A 24104-nucleotide genomic window follows, 5' to 3' on the forward strand; every position below is an offset into this window, starting at 1 on the left:
GTGGTTTGGAGTGCAATCTGTCTGAAATTGCCAGGTTCGGGGCAGAACACTCAGTAGGGTTGATGTGCTTTATTCCGTTCCCCTGTAAGTGTCCTAGTAACGTCGAGAGTAAGTGGTATCAGCAATCAGCGGACTCCAGCGGAGAGAAACCTTCTGAGCTGGAGCCTGAGGAGGAGGAACTGGACGTGCAGACAGGTGTACACTAAGAGTTACTACTAGTTCCTCTGGCCTCAGTGTTAGAATTCATGACAGAACTTAGACCCTTCAGGTTCAGGGATAAAAATCAGTCATTTAGCACTTGTTTTTAAACTACAGGCTTGTTGAGTCAGCAGCAAGTCAATGGCAGTGAGTTGATATATTTTTCGATGGGACTAAGAAAAAAATTGAGATTTTTTTTTAATAGCTAGAATTTTTCTATATATCCATCTGCCATGAAATTGGGGGTAAAATAATAATGTTGAATAGTATGTGTATGAATGTAAACTATTTAATGCCTGTGTGTGTGTTTGTGTACACACGTGAGAAAGAGACAGAGACCATGGCTTCAATACCAGAAAACTCTTAGTTCCATCTGAATATTTTTGGATTTACATAAACATTTAGATTTACAAATTACTTGACAAGCATTTAATTGTGGTTCTTTTGATCTTACAAGATTAATGTAATGCTTAAGAGTCAAAAAGGTATTTCTGAGGGGTGTCCCACCCACCTGCCGGGGCTGGTTTCTGCAGGACCAGTGAACCGATCACAGGGGCAACGAGAGGGCCTCAAGGGAGTCATTTCCAAGTTTTCTAGAACTCGAAGCTTCTGTATGTGGAACATCCTAGCTAAGAATCAGAGACTACCATGGTCCAGCTTGTGGGACTAGAGGGCGTCTCAAATGGGAGTAAGGAGCATGTAGATGAGAACTGTATACCCCCCCCCCCCCAAGCATGGAGTTGAAAAAGGGTGAAAATAAAGTGCTTTGTGGGAGGCTCCAGGGAAGCAGTTCTCAACCTTCCTAGTGCTGCGACCCTTCCATACAGTTCCTCATGTTGTGGTGACCAACCATCATCATTGTTGTTACCTCATCACTGTCATTTTGCTATTGTGATGAATCAGGCGACCCCTATGAAAGGGTCATTCGACCCCCAAAGGGGTCACGACCCACAGGTTGAGAACCGCTGCTCTAGGGCCTCACTCTTTTTCAGACACTGTGTTCCTTGGTCAAAAACCAACCAGAAAAGGTATTCTACAAACACGCAGGTTATGCCTTGTCGTCAAATAAGCAAAACTCACCGAGTTGTGCTTTCCTACGTGCAGGGAGTTCCTCAGTGTTGTTTTTAAAAAATGTAACATTCACCTGAAATTATAACCACACAAAGCTATTATGAATTTAGCTTTTATTCAAAATTAAATAAGCAAAAGCAAAATTTGTAAGAAACTTTTACAAATGACTTACGTAAAAGAAAGCTAATAGAGACAGTCACAAGTTTGCAACAAATAATTACAAAAGTGTCTAGGGGCAGCGTGAATAGACCATGCCTCGGCACGGTGATCTGGTCGTGATAGGAGTAAGGCATAACTAACATCTGCACCACGGCCAGAACTGCAAACAAAACAGAAAACGGACCTCTCAAAGCTGAGTTCTACGCCAGCTTCTTCACCTCCCCCACCCCCCAGTCCTCAAAGGGCTCCCACTAGGCCATTTGTCAGATACGAACACACATATCACGTCAAACTGTAAATTACACAGATGGGCGGGTAATGCGAAAGCCCCTGGAAAGGTACAAACCAACGGGTACTGAACTGAACTCTCCATTTGCTTTATGTACAGGTAAATGTAAACCAGGTTTTCACAGTTGTAAGTGTTGTACGAGTAGATGCACAGTACCATGTCAGGTTTGTCGGTGTTCCTGAAAACTGGCTCTAGGTTCCACGTCCAGTGCCTGTCAGGCACCGAACGCAAGTATTTACATAAATAAGAAATTGTGTCATAGTCGATGGTCAACACAGTTCGTTCAGCAAGAGCAGGGTTTCCAACACATAGTGATACTCAATACCGTGTTTTACGTACGTGTGCAAATATAAGCGTTAGGACAGATAGATCTGAGGCAAATTCAATTTGCAAAAACTTGTATCGCTACTGTTGTAAACTTGGGCAATAAACGACCCTCGGCAAGTTCTGCTCTCTATGGCTTTTTTTTTAATCTTCTTTTAAAGTTTTAAAGCCAGAGAAAATGCGCGCACGCACTCACGCACGCACACACAACTCACAACACACACACACACACACACAGAGTTCTCCTTTCATTTTAGCAGATGGTACATAGTGCAACTTCATCACGATGTAGAAGTTGAACACACGGTCAGTGCGTATTTTCCTGTGCAAGTTCTTAGTGGTCTAAATCCTAGTTGAAGGTATTCGTTTGAAGAACCGCGTGATTCAGGAGGTTGAAGAAAACAAAACAAACAGAAACGATCAGTTTCATTACATTTCTCAAACCAGCACTGGATGTGCAAAGGCAGCGGACAATCTGGCTGTTGGTGCAGCCAGATTAAGGTAACTGTTTAAAAGGAAGATCCAAGCCGTTAGTTACTTAGATTGGTCTCTAGAAAAATAGGTCAGTATATGCTGTATCTTGGTCAACCGTTCTCTCAAAGACTTCATGGACAAAACTGACAGTTGGTACCGGGGATCGACGGGAAGAACTGCGAGCAGCCACCAGCACCACGCAGGTCCATTAGGGGTTGCCTAAAAGCAATCAACATCACACAGTGTGAATACAAGGAACTTTCCTGTAACAGCAGCAACAAAACCACCGAAAAGCTACAACTGCTCCAGCACATTCCAGTGCGCCAGTTCCATCCCAAACCCTCTCTGACATCTTAACCATCCTGATAGGTAGGCCATTATGATGCCTGACCAAGAGCAGGAAATGAAATTCACCAATGTCCAGGACAAGAGCTCGGGAACTCTCAGCTCCTGGGTGGGAGGGCCACAAGCAAAATCCAGAGCCAACGCTCTGCTCTCTGCACCACCTGCCTTAAAACTGGGGTTCTCCACCTCGGCACTGCGGTCCAGTTGAGCGGGAGAGTTCCGCTGCAAGCGGCTGTCCCAAGGACTAACTGGACGATGTGTCGAGCAGTCTCCCGCATGCCAGTGGCACTACCCAAGACTGTCTCCAGATGACGTGCCCAAATGTCTGATGGAGGGCGAAACTGGCCCAGGATGAGAACGACTGTCTTAAAAGTCTAGCTGATGGATTAAGGGAAGTTAATTGATATTAAAACGTGTTCAAAGAATGACGGAGTAACAGTAAGTACAAGAACGAAGAAAACGGTCTAAAACTGATTGTGGTGATGATTGCACAGCTCAGCTTGATAGGGCTGAACCCCTGAATCGCATGCGATGTGAATCATGTGCCAATAAAACTCTTTCAAAAAAAGAATTAAGACATCCTAGGGAAAGTATAAAAATGGTCTCAGCTTCCACTTCTGTTGTGGGAGTGGGGGTGGGGGGTAATAAATGGATTCCAGAACAAGGCCCTCTGATGTTGCAGGGGCTCAAAAGAACAAGGAATTCGAAGGAAAGGATTTGTGGGCAATCTTTACTGCACACGCTCCAATTGCTTTATGCTGGAAATTTCAGAATAGCAAGTGGACCATCAACCTCAGGGCGGATCTCAACCCCTTCCAGGATCAAACTCGCTCTCAGCAAGTGTGTGCTTCCCAGCTCAGCATCACTGCCATCCGCTTCTGCAGGAAGGAGGAGTCACAAACTACATTTCCCACAGCCGCTTCCCCTGTGCATAGTTCCAGGTTTGTGCGGTGGCCACGGAACTGATTGTGAGTCTTGGCAATCCCAGGTGCTACGGAGTAGGTCTGCACTCTCTAGGCTTCTCGGGGCTGTGAACCTTTATAAATAGATTGCCAGGCCTTTCTTCACAGGACCTGTAAGCGGATTTAAACCGCCACCCCCTTTTTGGTTAATAGCTGAGCCTGAATCTGTTCCCACCACCCAGGAATTCCACTTCTGGGGTAGACTTTGCCGATAAGGAGGCCCTCTTAGGAGGGTTGGACATTTGAAGAGATGGGCCCATTAGTGACTGGAGTCTGTTTCAACAGCAGCTTTCCAGAGAGCTCTTTCCACTGCTGCGGACTGGGACAATGGTGGGGACCCCCCTGATCTACTATCAGCGGAGGGGCGGTCTATGACCAGATTGCCTCCTGTTTGCTGGGAGTGGCCTCTATCTTCACAGCTGGGCTTCTTCTGAGAGCTGTAGACATCTCTGAGACCTCCCCCTGCCACCCTCCATTCCTGGAATGCAGACGGACTGCTTTGACTTTCTTGGCAAAACCTGACTGACAGACAGACAGAAAGCTAGCGTGAGGAAAGTGGCTGATAAACCACCTGGACAGCAAAGCAAACGGGAGCGTAATGTTACACTGTTCTCTCAGCTGGCCAAACCTTCACCATTTGTTTATTCAAGCTCGTGCTCATCAAAGGCTCCTTCTGTCAGGTTCCGAGTCCGGTAGCCCGGATAAAACCAACATGTGGCCACGAACACGAAGCTGAATGTGGGCCGAGCACTCGAGGTAAAGGTGCTGGTGCTCAGGTCGATGGTTTCAGACCGGGGCTGGCCCTGGCGGCCTGGGAGGCGAGGACGTGCCCCTCAGAGCAGGACATGGCAAGCTTCCTGCCCCCACTTGTTTTACAGTCCCTCCTTCATGAAACCCAGACCCTTCTGACCTCTACATTTTATTCCACTCCATTCAAAATGCTTATGGCCCCAAAGTTAGTGCCTTGCTGAGTCTGGAATCAGGTCTTCCGGAACACAGCCTCTTCCCTTACACAGAGAGCAGCACCTATGGCATTCGCCAACTCACACAGAAGGGCCTGGTAGACAGCTGGGAGACTGAGCTTCACTGCGCATCCCGTGTGCACGAGCAAGGCTATCAATAATAATAGTTTTATGAGGCATTATGTCCGAAACACACAGAAGCAAAACTAACTTGAAGTGGGGAAATATTTAAGTTGGAGATAAGAAGATAGGGATTTAAAAACATGAATGCAGATGATATCACACACATTTCTCGGGGACTGGCGTGAAGGCATGGCTCTCTCACAGCCACAACGTACTCGAGGGGCCTGCGTCCTGTTGTGAATCCCGTATGCGCCTCCTTCCAGAGAACCTGCAGCTAAGGACCCTCTCCTCCTTCGCTTAGGCACCTCAGCTGAGACCCATTCCATCCCCTACCATAGAACTGCGTGGGGCACCACTGCCCAAAGAACATAGTCATGATTCGAAAGGTAGGGGGGAATTCCAAGAACATGCTGCGTAACATACAAGGCATGTAAAAAGGAACAAAACTGTTCACCAATGTGGCTTTACAAACTGAGGACTTGAGCCTCCGGAAGCAACATGACAGCCGTCGTACCTGAAGGTCATCTTCCCTCTCGGGCATTGATCCAAAGTGCTGAAGAATCTGACTTCGAAATCTATCTCTCAAATTCTGGAACCAGCTGCAGGCTTGGGAGTACACCAGGTTGTGAAGCTCTCTGAGATTCGTTACCTCATCTTCATTCTCAACCTAGGAATACAATACTCCGTAAGGTTTGGGTGTCTAATCACAGAAGCCCCGCTGCCCACCCAACAGAAATGAAGAAAAAGGATCCGAAAGAGGGGGACACCCACGACACTGCTTGAAGTTTCAGAGAACATGGCTTTACTGCTGTTCAAAGCACCTGCTTCAGTGGGGCCAGAGGAAAGGGTGACAAGTCCTGTCCTGCCCTCCACCTCACTGGAAGCAGTGCGGTTCCACAGAACCTTCCCAATAGCCCCTCCCTGGGGGGGGGGGCGCGGGCACGAGAGAGAGCAGGTCCTGGGATAAATGTCTCAACAAACTGGGAAATCCTTTGGTCTGTCCCTGTGGGTCAGTGGCTTTTGATGGCAGTGACTTAATGACCACAGCTCCTAAGCCAAAAGCGAAGATGGGGGTGTGGATGTAAATAATATATACAGCACAAAGCAGTGACAGGGTGGCGGCCAGGAACGCATATAGCTCTCAATGGGAAAATTACTTACACAAACAAAAAGGCTAGCCAGTAGATAAGAAGCTAGTGATGAAACGAGCATCTCCCTGCCCGCCGCAGGAGCCCACAGCTGTGGCTACCTCCACCTCCCTCCCACCCTCCCTCCAGACTATGGTCCCCACACTGGAAACACACATTTAAATGCATCTGCCTGGCAGCTGAAGATCCAAGAGCATTCTCTCAGAATGAAAGCCAGTGGGCAGAGGGAGTTAACACGTCCATCAATGGATATTGCTTTCTCTAACAACCAGTTAAGCTCTTGCTTACTACATGCTAGACTATGCTCTGGTTCATGGTCATTAATGTTTCTGAACAAATACCAGGCCTCGCACACTTCAAGGATTACAAGACAGAACAAGAAGGGGGTTCTAAAAAAAAAAATCTGTAAATATAAAAGGTAAGGCTACTGCACACAAGGACCAAGCGATCCTACTTTTAAAAGATCTGAAAAACTTAATCAAGCCAACTTTTAAAAAGCTTCAGCTTTGTACTCTCACAAAATTCAAGGACGAAACCATGAACTCTGGAAAAGAAGGAATACTAGGAATCTGATAGGGGGTGGATTCAGGAAGTGGCTAAGCAGCCAAGAGAAAAACAGCAAGGTGTTACTGAATTTTATTATAACAACAGAATTTCAAATTTCATTATAAGCCACAGAAAAAAGAATCGCTACAGTAGGAATAAAGGCTTTGGTATGAAAAAATACAAATTTGAGAAACTTTTGCTGAATGCTCAAGAAAGTCACACGGTTTAGGAAACTGAGGTGAAGAAAACTACTAATATTCCTAAAATTGCAAAAATATAGAGAACTCAACAAACTCATCCTGGTTTGCAACAGGCTACTTTCTACTGGCCGTTACATTCTCTTTTCTTGTCATATTTATGAGATGAAATCCAATCAGCACCATCACTCCGTCACTGCCATGAAGTCAGTTCTGACTCATCACAGCGACGGCATCGAAGGACAACGCAGATCTGTCTTGGTGGGTTTCTGAGACTGTGACTCTTGACAGTAAGAAGCTTCATCTTTCTTAAATAAAAACACCGAGATATGAATCTATTGTCTTTCACCCTTTCTCCAGGAATTCTGCTCTCCTCAATTTATACATTACAATGGAGACAACAAATAGTGTTTCTTTAAAATGCTCTTGAGTTGAGAAACAAAATAAAGTTCAAAGGGGCAAGATTAGAGCTGCAGGGTAGTGAGTGAGGAAAGTTCCCAATGAAATTCTCATAGGAAAGCACCTGCTGCTCCCCTGGGGTGGGGGGAAAGCAGCTATGCTGCTGAGCTGGGAAAGCATTCCTTGGTACAACTTGCCTGGTCTTTCCCTTACCAGTGTAGTTTTCATGGTTCTTAATTCTTCATAGTAAGCTCCTGTCCTCTGTCCTTTAAGAAGAACCTCTCAAGATGACTCCCTGGGGGTCCCCAGACCCAGTCGCAATCACCTCTGTGCTGGCTTCTCTGCCTCGGATTTCAATGGCCCAGCAAACGCCTCAGAAGGCATTGTTTTGTTTGGACAGTTCTTGAAATCACCCAAATGAGACTAAAATGAGTGTTGATCAAGAGAACCCGTCAGCAGCCATCCATCCGCGGAATGAAAAGACCTGTTTAAATACACTCTGTTTGCGATAAACCAGTGCCTGTGTGAACTAGAGCCCCAGTGACAATAAGCTTGACTTATCTTCATACAGTCACACTATGTCTAGCTACATATTCAAAGGATTTTATCATCAACTTGATATATGAAGATAACATTTTATATACCCATAAAATGAAAATGTTAAGATTGATATCAGCAGATGATTTCATTAAACTAAGCTATCAATCAGCTCAAAACTTAAATTCATACAGTATTTTTTATCTACTGCATAAGGTCAATTGCCCCTGTAGTATATTTATAAGCAGAAAGGGCAAGCAGTATCTAACTAATGAAGTTATCAGCAGAGAAGCAAAATGACATAAAGACAGAGAACAGAACTTGGGCATCAGAGTGGCTTTAAATCATATTTCTTCTGTACACTGTGTGCAGGACCTTAAGCAAATGATTCTTAATATCTCTAAATCTTTTTTCCCTCACACTATTCCACAGAAAAGCTTTCCTCATTAACAGTGTCTATGCTTAGAGGAGGCAGCCCTTCCTGAGTCACATCCTGAGTACCTGAGGGGACCAAAGGCTATCACTGCTGATGTTAGATGGAACTTGACTGAACACAAGAGTATACCAGAAAGATTAAACCTGTGTTTTATTGGCGACAAGAAAGCATTTGACTGTGTGGATCATAACAAACCATGGATGACAGTAGAAAGAGTATGAATTGCACAATGCTATTGTGCTAGTATTGTTCTGTACATAGACCAAGAGGCATTCATTCAAACAAAGGGATACTGCATAGTTGAAAAATCAAGAAAGGTATACCTTATATATCCTTTCACCGCATTCATTTTCAATCTGTATGTTGAGCAAGTCATCTGAGCCAACCTTGCCTGCTGAGTATGGAAGACTCAAAGCATTTATTGATGAAGAACAGATTATAGCCTTCTATAAAGATTACACAATAACAAAACCCAAACAAAAATCCACATAGCCAGACCAATAAACAGAAAAATCACTGAAGTTACCAAGGTTTTTACTTGGATCCACAATCAACATACATCAAAACAGTCGTCAAGAAATCAAATAAGAATATTTCACTGGGCACCTCAGCTGCAAACAATCTCTATACAGTATTGAAAAAAGAAAAAGGGAAAAAAAAAAAAAAAGCAAGCAAAGATGTTGCTGAAGGACTAAGGTACACATAACCCAAGTCATGTTCTTAACAATGACCTCATACATGCTAAGTTGGACAATGAATATGGGAGATCAGTGAAGAACTGATACTTCTTAATTGTAGTATTGGCCAAGACTATTAAAAATACAAGGGACTCAAAGCAAGAACACTTTGTTCTAATAACCTGGCATTCTGTGATGTTCATCTTCCCGGCATGATCACTGAAGACAAAATGGGTACATAAGCAAATGTGATGAAGAAAGCTGATGGTGCCTGGCTATTACAAGATATTGCATCTGGGGTTCTAAAGGCTTGAAAATTAAACAAGCGGTCATCTAGCAGGGAAGCAACAAAGCCCATATGTAAGATGCACACCAGTCTGTGTGATCACGAGGTATAGATGGGATCAGATATCAAGCATCAGAAGATCCAAAGCAAACAGTTATTATCTATGTGAATGAGGGGGATCAGAGTGGAGAGCCAAAGCCTATCTGTAGACAATTGGACATCCCCTCACAGAAGGGTCACAAGGAAGGAACAAGTCAGCCAGGTGCAGCATAGCACCGATGACACACACAACATTCCTCTAGTTCTTTAAAGCTTCCTACCCCCACCCCACCCCTACTATCATGACCCCAGTTCTACCTTACAAATCTGGCTAGACTGGATTACATATATTGGTACAGATAAGAGCTCTTGACATACGGAATCCAGGACAGATAAATCCCTCAGGAACAGTAATGGGAGTAGCAATACCATTAAGGTAGGGGAAAGGTGGGGGAGAAGGGGGAGAAAGGGAGGACCGATCACAATGATCGATGTATAACCCCCCCCCCAAAGAGGGACGAATAACAGAAACAGGATATGAAAATAATATTAATTTATAATTTATCAAGGTGTCATGATGGTGGGAGGGTAGGGGAAGGAAGAAAAAAGAGGACCTGATACCAAGGGTGCAAGTAGAAAGAAAATGTTTAGAAAATGATGATGGCAACATATGTACAAATATGCTCAGTACAACTGACGTATGTATTGTTATAAAAGCTGTAAGAACCCTCAATAAAATGATTTATAAAATAAATCATTTGCTCCTACCAGCAAATGCTTAATACTATGAATACATTCAAAAATACTGATGGACATGAACGGCACAAGTTTACCAATGAACAAGTGATAGTGTAAGATCTATGTTTTCATGAGGCCCTTTTAAAAGAAATTGCTTTTAATATGATTTTTACTCTATCACAATAAGTCAGTGTTCTGGCTATTGTTTATGTTACATGCCTATGAGTTGGTTCCATCTCTAAGCAATCCTGAGTTCTGCAGAAGGAAACATGCCCAGCCCTGTGCTATCCGATTGTTACATGCAAGTCTACTGGGGTAGTCACTGCGTCAGTCCACTTCCTTAAGGGTCTCCTCCTTTTTCACTTACCCCCGGTTTTAGCAAAGACATCCTTCTCCAGGTACTCGTCTCCCATGCTAATATGTTCAAAGTATGTGAGATGCACCTTTGCCACCCTCACTTTTAAGGCACACTTTGGCTATACTCTTATAGTACAGGCAAGAACTAGATGAAGAAGAACTCGGCGCAGGACTGGAGCAAGGCCTATTCACAACCTGTGATACACAGATGATACAACCTGTGTGCTAAAAGGGAAGAGAACTTGAAGCAATTAACTGTGGAAGACCAAAGACCGCAGCCTTCACTACGGATTACACCTCAATGTAAAGCAAGCAAAAATTATCCCGGGGCCAATAGACAACATCATGATAACGAAGAAGAGACTGAAGTTGTCAAGGATTTCTTTAACTGGGATCCACAATCAGTGCTCATGGAAGCAGAAGTCAAAGGAAGCGCTGCATTGGGCAAATCAGCTGCCAAAGACCTGCCTAAAGCATCACAGAGCCAAGATGTCACTTTGGGGACTAAGGGGTACTTGACCCAATATAAGGTCTTTTTCAATCACCTCAAAACGCATGAACAAAGACTACCAGGGAAGAAATGGTGTAGTGCATCTGAATTTTGGTATTGGCAAAAAAATATTGAATAAACCATGAACTTCAAGAAGGTACCTAAACTAACTGCATAAGGTAAATAATTGTGGTTGATGACTTTTGTCATTGCCTGGCTTGACTGTAGGTGGCCTCCTGTGTGTTACAGAGTCGAACTGTTCCGAGGGTCTTCTTGGCTACAGCAGGAATTAATTAAGCACTCTGCTACTATCCCAAAGGTTGGAAGCCACAGGGAAGAGATATGGCAGTCTGTGTCTGTAAAAATTACTGTCTTAGAAAAGGGCCTTGCAAATCCCACCCAGTGAAACTATCAATCCTCTCTCTGGGTTAAGATTTGGTACACTGACATGGTGTTCCAGATGTGGTACCCTAGCATCTGCATATAGTATTCAACTCTACTTGATGCAGATTATTTGAAACACAGGATCAATTTCAATATATAGGACAATTCTTAAAACATTTTGTGTTATTATCTGAACATCAAAATTCTAAGGGTTTTAGCTGAACTGCAAATAACTTCAACAAACCAAGGAGAGGACTAGCAGCTTTTCAAAATTTAAGATAGTTTGTAAGTTCAATTAAATTCATCTGCCACAGTTAAGGACTTCCCGTGCATACATACAACCCCATATGTATGCATACATGTGCACATAAACCCTCTAGGCACTGCACTGGTCGCTGAGCCTGGAGAAGTGAAGAAGATGTGGATTCTATCCCCAAATTCCCCAGGAGTGCACAGTGATTTCAGAGCAACAAGAAAACCTAGAGATGACTAGCCTTTCTTCCTGTACATGTACGCCACGGTATCCTGGAAAAGAACATTTTTTAATACCTTCACATCTTCCAGATATTCAATATCTGCAGTGCAATATCCGTCCTTCATTCCTCTTTTTAGAACTCTAAACCGCTTTCCTCCAACTGTGTCAACCACAGACCTTCCATCAGGTAAGAAATGTACATTTCTAATTTGTAACATACAACCATAATCTGCAAAACTAAATGAAAAACTTCGATTAGTATTAAGGTTCACGTACAGTCATGCAAGTTTCTGAGCACACTCAACATAAATGCCAATAGAAAAACCACCGAAAAATCGCTACCTGTTGTGTGTGTCACTGACACACATCCCGAACTGCTTCGTCCCTGTCTGCATGCTTCTTCGAATCATCAGCCTGTATCTCGGCTCAAATACATGGAGAGGGCAAGGCACAGTGGGGTAGGCCATCGTGCAAACAAATATGGGCACATTCTTGGTCAAGCTGGAGAAGGAAAACATTGCATCACTAAATGTTGGCACGCGAAGCAAAATCGAGTTACGTTTACAAGAGCCTTGAATGTAAAACAGAACACAGATTTATTCTAAATAAGGTGATTTTTAATTATTGGAAAGAACAAGAAGGACCACTTCCTTCAAACCAACAAGGATGCAATATTGATACTAAAAGTCCATTTGTGGATTTTGCAAGTGTGAATTTTGAGATAGCAGATTTTCAGAGCTGTGTCTTGCTGAATAAAAAATTATTTGATTAAAATTAATACTTTTATAGTAAACCAATTTAAGATGTATCTAAAACATGGCATACAAGGTTACATAACTTTCATCAATGAAATTTTTATTTATTCTTATATTACATTAAGGGGAGGGGAGAAGTTCTCACAAAAGGCCAAGCACAAATCATTAAAAATTCATAAGCAATAAAAAAAGTGTGAACTCACAATTAAGACAGCAAGATAGTGCAGTGAGAAAGCATGCTTTCAAGTCATTAAAATAACATGGTTTCTTCATTACAAATTGGAAAAGGTTCAGAAGAAGGATAATGATAATGTCCAGCTTGGGCAATGATGGACAGAGCCTGCAACAGTGCCATTATGTTTATCTAAAGCTTGTAAACACATGCCTAGCTTTGGAACCAACTGTATAAGAGTGCACACCGCAGCACTGTGTATAGTAGTCACAACTTAGGATCAAAAGAAAACTAATCAATCCAGCTTATCTATAACATGGAACACTGTTTCCATTAAGAATGTTGTGCACTGAGATTAACTTGGAAACAAAGTTCTATCAATGAGAAGGAGAGTATAGATGAGGCAATACTACATCCCAATTTTGCTAACCACGTATTTGTCTGTACTATGGGCTGGAAAGATACCTGTCAATATACTAAAGGGATTCCTTTTGTGTCGTGAGATTAGGGCTTTTGTTTCCCACCCTGTTCATCTATATTTGCTAGTTTTCCTACAAAATGACCATGAATTACTGATGTCAAAGTAATGTCCACAAAAAATATGCTTAAAAACACAGTACTCTACTCTTCACAAGTACACTGCTCTACCACCACACAGCACTCTGCTGCAGCACTCTGCTTAGGAACGTAACTGAAGACCCTTCATTCATCTGTGAATTAAGAAGTCCTGGTGGCACAACGGTTAAGCACTTGGCTGCTAAACCAAAGGTCGGCGGTTTGAACCCAACCAGCAGCTTTGGGAGAAAAAAGACCCATCAAAATGCTCCCAGAATGACAGCCCAGGAAAGCATACAAGGCAGTCTAGTCTGTTTGCCGGCCGCCATGTGTGGGGACCGACTCGGGAGCACATATCATCAAACCCACACATGCTACTGAATGAGCTGCCCCTAGTCTTTCGGAGAAATGACATAACTGACTGAGTGAGCAATGACGGCCGCTCTTTCACTCGCCTCCCATCACCACTCCACTCGCCACTGGCTGAACCAGTCTTCTATGGCAGGCAGGTTGCTCCACTGCGTTAAGGATTTCAAATTTCAGCGGTGGCTTTCATCTAGCTAGCTTTCTTCCGGGTTGATCAAACAAATGTGTCACCTGATCACTGGGATATTTTCAATCAAGCACCTCTTATAAAACCACAGGATGAAACAACCAACTCTGTAGGAAGACAATCAGCCCTGACCTCTGAAAGGAGGAAAATCGTTCTCCCACTGAAGGCCACTGGCCCCAGATGGCATGTGACGGGCACATATGGACCAAGTCTACTACAATTAGTTTGTCTGCGAAACTGAGTTGTCAAATGTCCTATTTATAGTTTGAAAGAGGAACAGAAAGTTGTTAAGTAAGAATAGCATGCAAAAATTACATTTTGAAAGAGTATGTCCCACTAAAAAAATTAAGGGAAAATATTGAGACCCAGCTGACTGGTGAAAAAGAGATACACAGGAGAGGTATATACAGACCAAACAAACTCAGGTCCAAATGACGCAGCTCTATTAGTTATTACGTTCCTCTCAGATACCATCAAGTCCCAGTGTTACCTCATATGACTCAGGTGTCCACCTTTCTAAGTGCATCCGGCTACCAGTCATCATCCTCATTTACTGAAGATCTGACTCCCAATTGCCCCTTCCGATTTCAGTGTCAGGCCTCAAGGTCTCAAGGTGTCTTAGCCATGCCCTTCAACTCTCTCCTGAACCGACTAACCCATTTCAGACCCTTTATCTTACCCTGAACTGTCCTCCTGGTCCAGTTCCCTGCCCTGCCATGGTACCTCAGGTTTGCTTCTATCACTATTTCCAACTCGACCGCTCTGTTCCCAATTCTGCTGCCTGACGTCACTGGGAAATTCCTCCCCCACTAAATAAGACACTGGCTTCAGCACAGGGACCCAGTCAAGGCTTTCTAACAGAGTATCTGGATGTAACTAAATCAAGCTTTAAAAAAATCTTGTCTGGCAACAACAGTGGAAACTGACCACTACGTGTCAAAAATGTACCTTAGTGTAGAGTGAATTGAACTACAGGTAGGATCCAGGTTGCGAGAAGGTTCCTCCTGTCTAGGGCGGTAGTTCAGAATCTGAGGGTGTGAATTTTTTATGAGCAGAAACTTACTGTGCGAGTTCAGCAGTTTCTTCATCGTGTACTTTTTTTCTCTCGGACAGCTCATCAGGCAGATACTTCACTATTAATTCTTCCAACAGCTGTGTGACACAGTACCGCCTATCTGCTAGATACTGAAAGACAAGATTGTTTTACAATCTAGTGATTTTCTTCTATAGTACAAAACAAGCAAAAGAGTTTAGCTGAGTAATTAGAGAGCCTTTATGACATGTTTATACAGTCAATTCTGGATTATTTTAACTAGCAGGGGTGGTAGTGGGATGTTACAATGGATTATGCTAAACAGGCAAACCTGTCTTCAGAGCATGAGAGAGAATGGTCACAACTTGAAGCCAGCATGGTATGTCAGACCACTCTCTAATGGTTAAGATCAAGCTTATCTTTTTGGCAGCAATCAGCCCTGCTCCTGGTCATCTCCCACCCCCACCAAAGGCCAATTTTTACCCAGCAACTCTTGGGTACCTATAACTAGTATTTCAACTAAGAAACAAAAATTTGATTAGGAGTAAAGATAATAATATATTTTGCCTTATATAAGTAGAGCAAATCTATCCCCCTCCGAAGTTTGGTTTCCAACTTCATTGGCAAAATCTTGTGATACATTTTCCTTCAGATTCTCTTTGCACTGCCACTGTCTTCCTACTGTCACTCAGACCCTGAAGTCAAGAGGCTGCTGTTCTGACAACGATCTGTGCCTGTCTCCTAACTAAATGGCTCCTTTGCACCACTCCCCCGAGGCTCCTGGAAAAAGTGTTACCCTGGTGCATTTTTGTCATTCTTTATTCCAACTACGAAAAGGCACCTATCTCACCCCTGCCAATGAAAAGCCTATTTGTCTTTCACAGTCTAGCTCAAGTTTGACCTTTTCCATTAAGCCTTCTTTAATTATTTTTTCGGCTCGTCCCAGCAGATGCTGTCCATGCCCAACATAAAAGAGCAGTCACCATACTTGCAATGAATTACGTGGACATAGCTCTGCACTCACATTCAAACTTGCTGGTGGCTACGCAGCGTCAGTGTGAGCTGGGACTGACTCAGTGGCAGCGAGTTTGTTGTTTGCCGGGGTCAGAGACCAAGTCAGAATGTATGCACAGAACTCTCTCTGGGTAAAGAAAATGCCCTGTCACTCACTGCCACCTACTCAATTAGTCAGAGAAGCTCTTGGGAGGTAACCATAGGACAAGATAAAGATAACTGTCCTTTTAGCTAGAGAACCACTCAAAGTAAGGAGCTATTATTGTCCAATAAGACTAGATTAGGAAATGTGAGAGTGGGGAAATTAGTAAGAATCAGACTGTTTATTAAAATACAGTCTAGCAAAGGCCATCCAGGAAGCCCTGGGGCCACAGTGGGGTTCTGAGTGGAGCAACTGACCACACGGTCAGCAGTGCAAACCCAATAGCAGCTCCAAGTGGACCGATGAGACTTTCTGCTTCTATAAAGAGACAGTCTCAGAAACCACAGGGGCTGGTCCACTCTATCTGACAGGGTCGGTATAACTCAATGGCAATGAGTTGGGGGGTGGGGGGATTGTTGGAGGCACACTCCAGAGTTTCTGTTTGGGTGGCTTTGGAGTGGGGTCTGAGAATTTCTACCCCTATCAATCAGTTTGTGGTATCATGGCGGCTTGCAAGTACCAGCAGACAATCTGGCGTGTGCTTTTGAAAGCCTTGCAAATGCATGGCCTTTGATCCACTGATGTACTTCCCAGGAGGGTCTCCTAAGGAAACGGACAGAGAGCTCAATCATTAATTTATAATGAGGCTCACTTAGGCAGTTTATATATATATGAAAGAGACTAAATGCACATACCCAAGAACAGGGAAATGTTAAACCATCAGAATATTATGCAGCCATGGAAATTATATTTTAGGACATACTTAAATAAAAAATAAAGAAAGAAACATAAAGTGATAAATAGAAGTCTAAAATTACATGTAGAGTCCACCAATTTGTTTTTTAATTACATATTTGTATCTTACAAATTATCGTAAAGCCTGGGAAAGCAGGAAGCAGCTTTCTTCTTTCTAGAAAGGAAAATTCAACTCTTTTCCAGTACAATGAGTGATCAGGGCGGTGACTGCACCTTGTCAGAGGCAGACAAACTTGTGAGGTCCAGGAAGCGAAGGCAGTTCCCTCAACTTCCAGGTTTCACTGTATATGATGTTTGAAAGTTGGAATGTGGGATCAAATTATTTTTTACATGTCATGCTTTCAAATAACCCGTTTAATACATTATTCTTCAACCATAAAACAGCTTTAGGCTTGCACTTATCTAAATTTAAGTAATTGAATTTTAGGCCGACATGTATTGAATTTAAGTAGGAGACCTGATGGTGCAGTGGTTATATTTGGAGGATCGGCAGTTCAAAACCACCAGGCACTATACAGGAAAAGAATGGGGCAGTCTACTCCTGTGAAGAGTTAGTCTCAGAACCTCCAATTCAATGGCAGTGAGTTTTACTTTGTTTTTAATCTAATGGTTGGTTTGAAGGGGAAAAAAATGTAACAAACATATTCAGAGAATATCCAAAATGATCAGAAACACAGGAAAAGCAATTTAGTTAGAGTACTTAATCTAAAAATGAAAACATAAGTCTGTTTCCTAACTCCGTGAGCAGTGTGTAGTAAATGGTTTCCTTTTACACACTGTAAGGCGTCCAATCTAACCAAGCACATGGGCCGTTTCAATATGCATGCAGAATCTGTGCTTCTATGAAGAAAATAATTCATGAATATGCACTAGTAAAATCATTTTATTCTTTTCTTATTCCTACTTAGAAGTCTTGTTTTTCCCCACAGTCCTGGTAGTCCCTTTTCTAGCCCCTGTGGCCACTGGGCCTGCAGCTCAGAACTGCACGGTTTTCGTCTCCCTCTCCCGGATGTCAGTTACGCAGGCACGACTGATGGATGCTATGCTCCCATCAGTTACGGAACGCACCCACCTGAGATCACACGCTTTCCTACAGGTTATTAGCATTGGCCACTGATTATCACAGAAGGGTGTGGGAACAACACCTCCCCCTCTTTCTAGAGCTGTGCTGCTTGATGTAATAGCCACTAGCCCAGGCGTCCTCAAACTACGGCCCGCGGGCCACATGAGGCCCGCCGAGGACATTTATCTGCCTGGGGTGTTTTTGTCCTGTTTGTTTTTTTACTTCAAAATAAGATATGTGCAGTGTGCATAGGAATTTGTTCATAGCTTTTTTTTTAATAGTCCAGCCCTCCAACGGGTCTGAGGCACAGTGAACTAGCCTCCCATTTAAAAAGTTTGAGGACCCCTGCACTAACCCCTTAAGGCCATTTAAATTTAATTGAAATGAAATAAAATTAGAAGTACAAGTCTACTCAAACATTCTAGCCTCATCCCAAGTGTTTAATAGTCACTCAAGGCTAGTGGCTATCATTCTGAGCAACATATATTGGGAGCGTTTCTATCAATGCACTAAGTGCTGCCAGATAACACTGCTCCAGAGATGAAAGGGGATGAAATAGGCCTCCACTCCGGCCCAATATCATCATCATTAACACGGAACAAATCCTGACTAGGGATCTGACCTGACCATATCCCACCTTTGCCGTGTGTTTATTTTTTGTACAAGAGGCTTAATCTCCAGAGCGTTTCTTCTTCCTCCTAACCTTTTATCTCAGTTTTCACCACAAGGTAGCACACATCAGTAATAAATTACCTTTTGTTGCCTGGAGTGTGACAACTCAGTTTACACACGGTAACAACTGCTTCTGTGACTGAAAAGAAATGAAAGCACGCTGCCACATCCAAGACCAACAAGCAAGACAGGTGCACGTGCAAAATACTTACCTCTCTCAAGCTCTCTTTGCAAAGCGGGCAATACGGTGTATGGTCCAAACAACGTTCAAGACAATTCTTACAGAATGAATGTCCACAAGGGGTTGTTACTGGCTCAAAAAACAACCTGAAATCAACCAAAAGTAGAGGTTAGTTTTCACAGCAAGCTACTAACTAAGAAAGTGTGAACAAACCAGAAATGGGACCATCGCGTCAATCTGTGTTAGATGAGGAAGGATGACAGCCCAGCAGGTAGGAGGGAACGGGAAGACCAGTGACAAACGCAACAATGAGGCTCCCCTTTAGATCTGGAGTCTCAGAAACACACAGGGCAGTTCTACTCTGTCCTGTGGGGTCACTGTAAGTCAGGATCGGCTTGATGACAGTGAGTTTGGCAGCCTGTAAATGCTTGTGCTTTACATATTGTAAGGCTTCTTAAACATTCGCCACCATATCAGTGCTCTGCCACAAGCGTAGAGCTGTGCTAACCCAGTGGTTCTCAACCTTCCTCATGCCGCCACCCTTCCATACAGTTCCTCATGTTGTAGTGAACCCCTCCCCATAAAATTATTTTCATTGCTACTTCACAACTATAATTTTGCTACTGTTATGAATCGGGCGACCCCTGTGAAAGTCGTTCAACCCCCAAAGGGGTTGTGACCCAAAGGTTGAGAACCTCTGCACTCACCAATATGACAGCCTTAGTCACCTGAGGTTCCTACGCATTCAAAATGTAGCTAGCCAGATGGAGAGCTGTGTAAAACCAAATCCAAGCATCACCACGGGAGACAGAGTAGAAGCGCCCTTGTAAATTTCCGAGACTGAAACTCTTTGTGGGAGGAGAAAGCCTCATCCTACTCACTGGTCTTCAACTGCTACCTGGGCTACCAGAGCTTCTTACAGAGATGTGCGGTAAGGCTGAAAGGCACAGCGGATTTCAGACTTAGTATGAAATCACATGTAAGACACATCATTCCCAATGGCCTTCCTACATGAAATTCACCAGTAAGAAATATTTACTATAAAAAAAGAATACTTTACTATCATAGTTGGATTCTAAATAATCACCCTCAATATTATATAATAAAACCTGTGAGAACTGGAACCTGTGTAATGGGGAAATCCGCTACAAAAGGAAAACTCAAGTATTTCCCACTAAATGGAGTGATAAGAAAGGTATGGTATAACCACACCGTTTCAAAGGTGGAAAAATTGCAAGACTTAGAAAACCAAGGCAGTTCCTTCAAGTCCCACCTATCACGTTTTTACTTATAGTTATTTCCTAATACTTTTGAATTGCCTGGTTGCAGGCCTCACCTGTCAGATTCAAGAGTTAAGGGGCCACATCCCAGGGCTCCAGCCATCACCTTCACAGGTGACGAGCAGCCAACCGGATCTCTATGCAGTATTCCTGTGACTACCAACGCACCTAAGGTAACTGAAAATCTTCTCTTAAAAGCATGTTTTAAGCTGATTTGGGTAGCAACTTAATACTGTGTGAGATGACTGAACTGTGAAATGCTATGATGTCTAGATTAGCTCCTAATAAAGTAATTTGGGAAAAAAAGTTTTTTTTAAAACACCGGCCTCTTCAAATTCTTTTCTACAAAATGGTAATTCTTATATTACTTAAATATGATTTCACATTTAAAATGCAAAGACAAACATATGCATTCGATACAAAATTAGCATTCTTTCCACAGATCCATCTGAGGTCACTACCAATAATAGTACTTTGCAAGGTCCCAGATTCTTTTTTAAACTTAAGCCATTGATTCTCACAACACTGTGACAAAGGTTATGCGAATCCTGACCCTGATTGCTATAAACGGAAAACCAAAATTTGGAGGCAATGTTGCCCAAGGTGTGAAAAGGTAGACGTAGGATTAAAATGTATGTAATTTTTTTTTTAGTTTAGCATTATGTTACATTGCCTGTTTACCGCCTTTACCTATTGCTGTATTTGATATATGTTAATACAAAATATTCATCCTTTATAAAATTGTGTACACTTACCTCATGCAGAGGGAACACTCAAAATCTGAAACATCTATTAAGTCTTCTGGGACGTCACCACACACTAATGATAACGCACAGACTTCACTGAGAGGGTCTGACAAAACAAAGTGTTTTCTTGATTAGGAAAAGAAATTAAAGGTCATTCTGAATAAATGTATTTCGTCTAAAAGTATAAGGAAACTGTTACCTCCTTGCTTTTTAAGCTTACTTCTTCCATCTTCATTTACAATCACATCCTGTTCTACAAGAGACAGCTTTCTTTTCAGCAGAGCACCTTTCTCTTGAACGGAGAGCAAAGGTTCTGAGAAAACTCTCTTTAGACAATCCTCTCTGGCAGGCATTTCTGTTGAATTTATAGCCTGTGCTGACTGAGCACGGTTTAAGCTTCCTTTGACAGGCTCTGAAATGACCTCTGAAATGGCTTCATTCTACAAAAGTACAATAAACAAAAGTAACTATCCTTCTTTGTTGCATGCCATAGAGCAAATTCTGACCCTATCCTTTAAATGACAGAATACTGATCTATCTCACTGCAAACTAAACTTCAATGCTCTCCAATGTTCATTTTAACATTCCTACGTTTTTAACTGCGAACGTCTGGCAAATAAATAATGTCGCCAGGACTCATACAGCACCAGATGTCGAGGTGACTTGTGTTATAAGGAGACTGATTGAATCGGTCAATAGGCTTGCTTCTACCCTGAAAGAATTAAAATGAATACAATGTTCTACTAATTCTAAGTGATTGAAAGTGTTCTGGCATTTAAGTGACTTAAAGTTGTGATTCATGAGCAAGTATTTTACACAAAATTGTACTGCAAAATGAAAAGCTACAGATTCAATTATATTAAGACAATGCTAAGAAGACTTTTGGCTGCAACAATGGGCTCAAAGATGAGACAAATCGTGGGAGCAGAGCAGGCCTGGGAATTATTCATTCTGTGGTGCACAGGGTCACTCTGCGTCAGAACTGACTCGACCCCAAGGCACCTAACAACAACAGGGGGCACTGGGTGGTGTAAATGGTTCATGGATTCAGCTACTAACTTAAAGAGTATAAGTTCAAGGCCACTCAGAGGTACCTTGCAATAAAGACCAAACAAGCTACTTCTGAGAAGTCAGCTCTTGGAAACTTTATGGAACATCGTTTTCTATTAGAACTCTAGCAGGTTCACCAGGTGAAGGAACAGACTCCCCACCAACTGGGCAAATAGGTTCAAAACCTCAGTTCTGTCTGGGGCAGGTAGTCCACAACTTATAACGGCTTCTTTTCCAACAACTATGTCATAAGCCCATTCTAACTAATTAAGTATCTAATTATATATTCTTAGTTGTCATTATTATTGCCTTTTATAATACATATCTTTACATATTATAACACGGGATGTATGTGAGTGAACATCTTAGAATTACATCAACAAATTACCCTCTCCGATATTTTAAGATGTAAAAACAAAAAATTAAAACGAAACCAGAGAGTCTTAAGTGAAGTTAGCTGCAACTCAGAGTCAGCGCCAACCTGTGCTCAGAAGCCCTAGTGGTGTCGTGGGCTATGAGTTGGGCTGCTAACCACAAGGTTGGTGGTTCCAGGCCACCAGATGTTCCTTGGGAGAAACAAGAGGTTTCTCTGTTTCCATAGAGTTACGGTCTCGGAAACTCACAGGGGCAGTTCTAATCTGTCCAAGAGGATCTCTGTGTGTCAGAATAAACTTGATGGCAGGTTCGTTTATCTATATTCAAAATCATGAGAGTGAAAATCTTAATCTGTCAAGAAATAGGGCTGCTTGACTCATGATAATCTTTACTCATCCCTTACCTGCTCTGGACTAAGCTCACTAGGAGAGTAAGATTCTTCTATTACTGCCGGAAAACCAAAAGCTTTGCTTTTGGTAATTGGTAATGAACTCCAAGAAGATTCTTTTAGGCCTTCTTTTAAGTTTTCAGGGGATAGTAAGTCACACAAAATCTGTAAGAGAAATATTATAGAAGTCAAAGGGAATATGTAATATTTGAGTCAGGAGAACTGAGTAAAACTACATTTAGTATTTACAAATTGTTAGAAATTTTGTAGTAGATATTATTCTTATTTTAAAATGTATCATATTTTCATGGGGCTCTACTTCACATATCATACAACGTAATTGTACAATTATATGAAGAAGATGTGTGCACTCATCACCAGCATCAGTTTCAGAACATTTTCTTCCTGTACTCGTCCGTACCTCTCCTTCCCCTCATTCTCCCCTGCCACGCCCCCATGCAGTGTCAATCCAGATACTGTCTGTATAAATCTACCCATCTGGGGCTACATCTGCAGTAAATAATACAACATACAAGCAAGAAGCAAACACACACGGACACATACACAAATTCAATAACAATGACTACTAGCCAAAACATAGGAAAACCTCATACAAAAAGAAAGCAAAAAATACTAAAAATTGAAACAACTTTAAAAGGGCCAAAAAAGGGGTGGTGGTGGATTATTTTTCATGAGTAAGAGATGAGCGGGTTAGTTAGGTATACAACAGTAAAAAATGTATTGCTACTAAGGTTCCAGCTTACACACGTGCCAGCTTATTCCAAAGAGAGCATGTGCACGTCTCTGCAATGCGTGGATGGCTGCAAACACATGCTTTCAACAACAAACGTGTATGGGTCTTGTGAAGCTATTTAATAAAAGGTGGGGGGAGCGAGGGGGCAGGAAAGATACTCTTTCCGTCATAGAGGCGAAAATGATTTTGATGTCAGGGCCAATAGTAAAGTGCTAACAAAACTCAAGCTGATATCTTCCCAAATCTCTGAAGCTTGGCAGCAAGTCCATAGGCATGTAGCCCACATAAAACAACAGTTTTCAGACGGATCAAGCATTTGAAGAAGGTTGGGGAGACCTCAAAAATGAGCCAGGAGAAGGAAGACTGCCAACCTTGACTCGGGGGTAAACATCGGGTAAGATTGGGGAAGAAAAGGTTGAGAGGAAATGTGAGGGATTCTGCATGTTTCCATTATCAAATAAACATTTATTTCCACCTAAATTTGAAGAATCTACTTTTCATTTGCTCTATGGGACAAATACACAAAACTTGGAATTGCTTATGATTCATTGCGAAGAAATAATTCAGTATAAATAAAAGTGGGCATCCAATGCCCCATTGAATGAACAAAGGCTTCAAATCAGTTTTCACATTTCCTAATTTAAAAAGGTATTAAACACATACCTACCCTTATAACTCAACTTTGCTCGTAGGTATGTGTGATACACACACAGAGAAATACATATATATACACATACATACATGCACACACATGCATGTATGTGTATAATACACTCACAAAATGACATGAATAAGAATGTTCATAGAAGTTTTATTTCTAACAGTGAAATAAAAAAAGAAAACCACTTACAATTTTCTACTAATTGTGAGATGTTCATATAAAAGAAAAATGAGTCAACAGAAAAGGAAAAAAATATACTAGACATGCCTCAAAAGTATTGTTGTACACCCCCCCCCCACACACACACCCCAAAATATTAAATCCAGGCACAACTGCGA

At 42.3% G+C, this 24104-nt stretch overlaps 1 protein-coding gene across 1 annotated transcript in view; it reads right to left on the bottom strand.

The window, feature by feature from the left end:
- Window positions 1–1365: 1365 nt before the first annotated feature.
- Window positions 1366–24104, bottom strand: part of LONRF1 (LON peptidase N-terminal domain and ring finger 1) — a 28687-nt gene continuing 5948 nt past the window's right edge. The window contains exons 4-12 of the mRNA XM_045286566.1: window positions 22367–22516; window positions 20738–20978; window positions 20548–20644; window positions 18544–18658; window positions 14715–14836; window positions 11959–12117; window positions 11691–11853; window positions 5422–5574; window positions 1366–2734 (exon numbers count right to left, since the gene is read on the bottom strand). Coding sequence (XP_045142501.1) covers window positions 2576–2734; window positions 5422–5574; window positions 11691–11853; window positions 11959–12117; window positions 14715–14836; window positions 18544–18658; window positions 20548–20644; window positions 20738–20978; window positions 22367–22516 — 1359 coding nt within the window. The 3' untranslated portion in view covers window positions 1366–2575. The remainder of the gene's footprint in view (window positions 2735–5421; window positions 5575–11690; window positions 11854–11958; window positions 12118–14714; window positions 14837–18543; window positions 18659–20547; window positions 20645–20737; window positions 20979–22366; window positions 22517–24104) is intronic.

The sequence above is a fragment of the Echinops telfairi genome, unplaced genomic scaffold (assembly GCF_000313985.2).
Source record: "Echinops telfairi isolate 266 unplaced genomic scaffold, ASM31398v2 ScPeMD7_9;HRSCAF=40, whole genome shotgun sequence".
Lineage (NCBI taxonomy): Eukaryota > Metazoa > Chordata > Mammalia > Afrosoricida > Tenrecidae > Echinops > Echinops telfairi.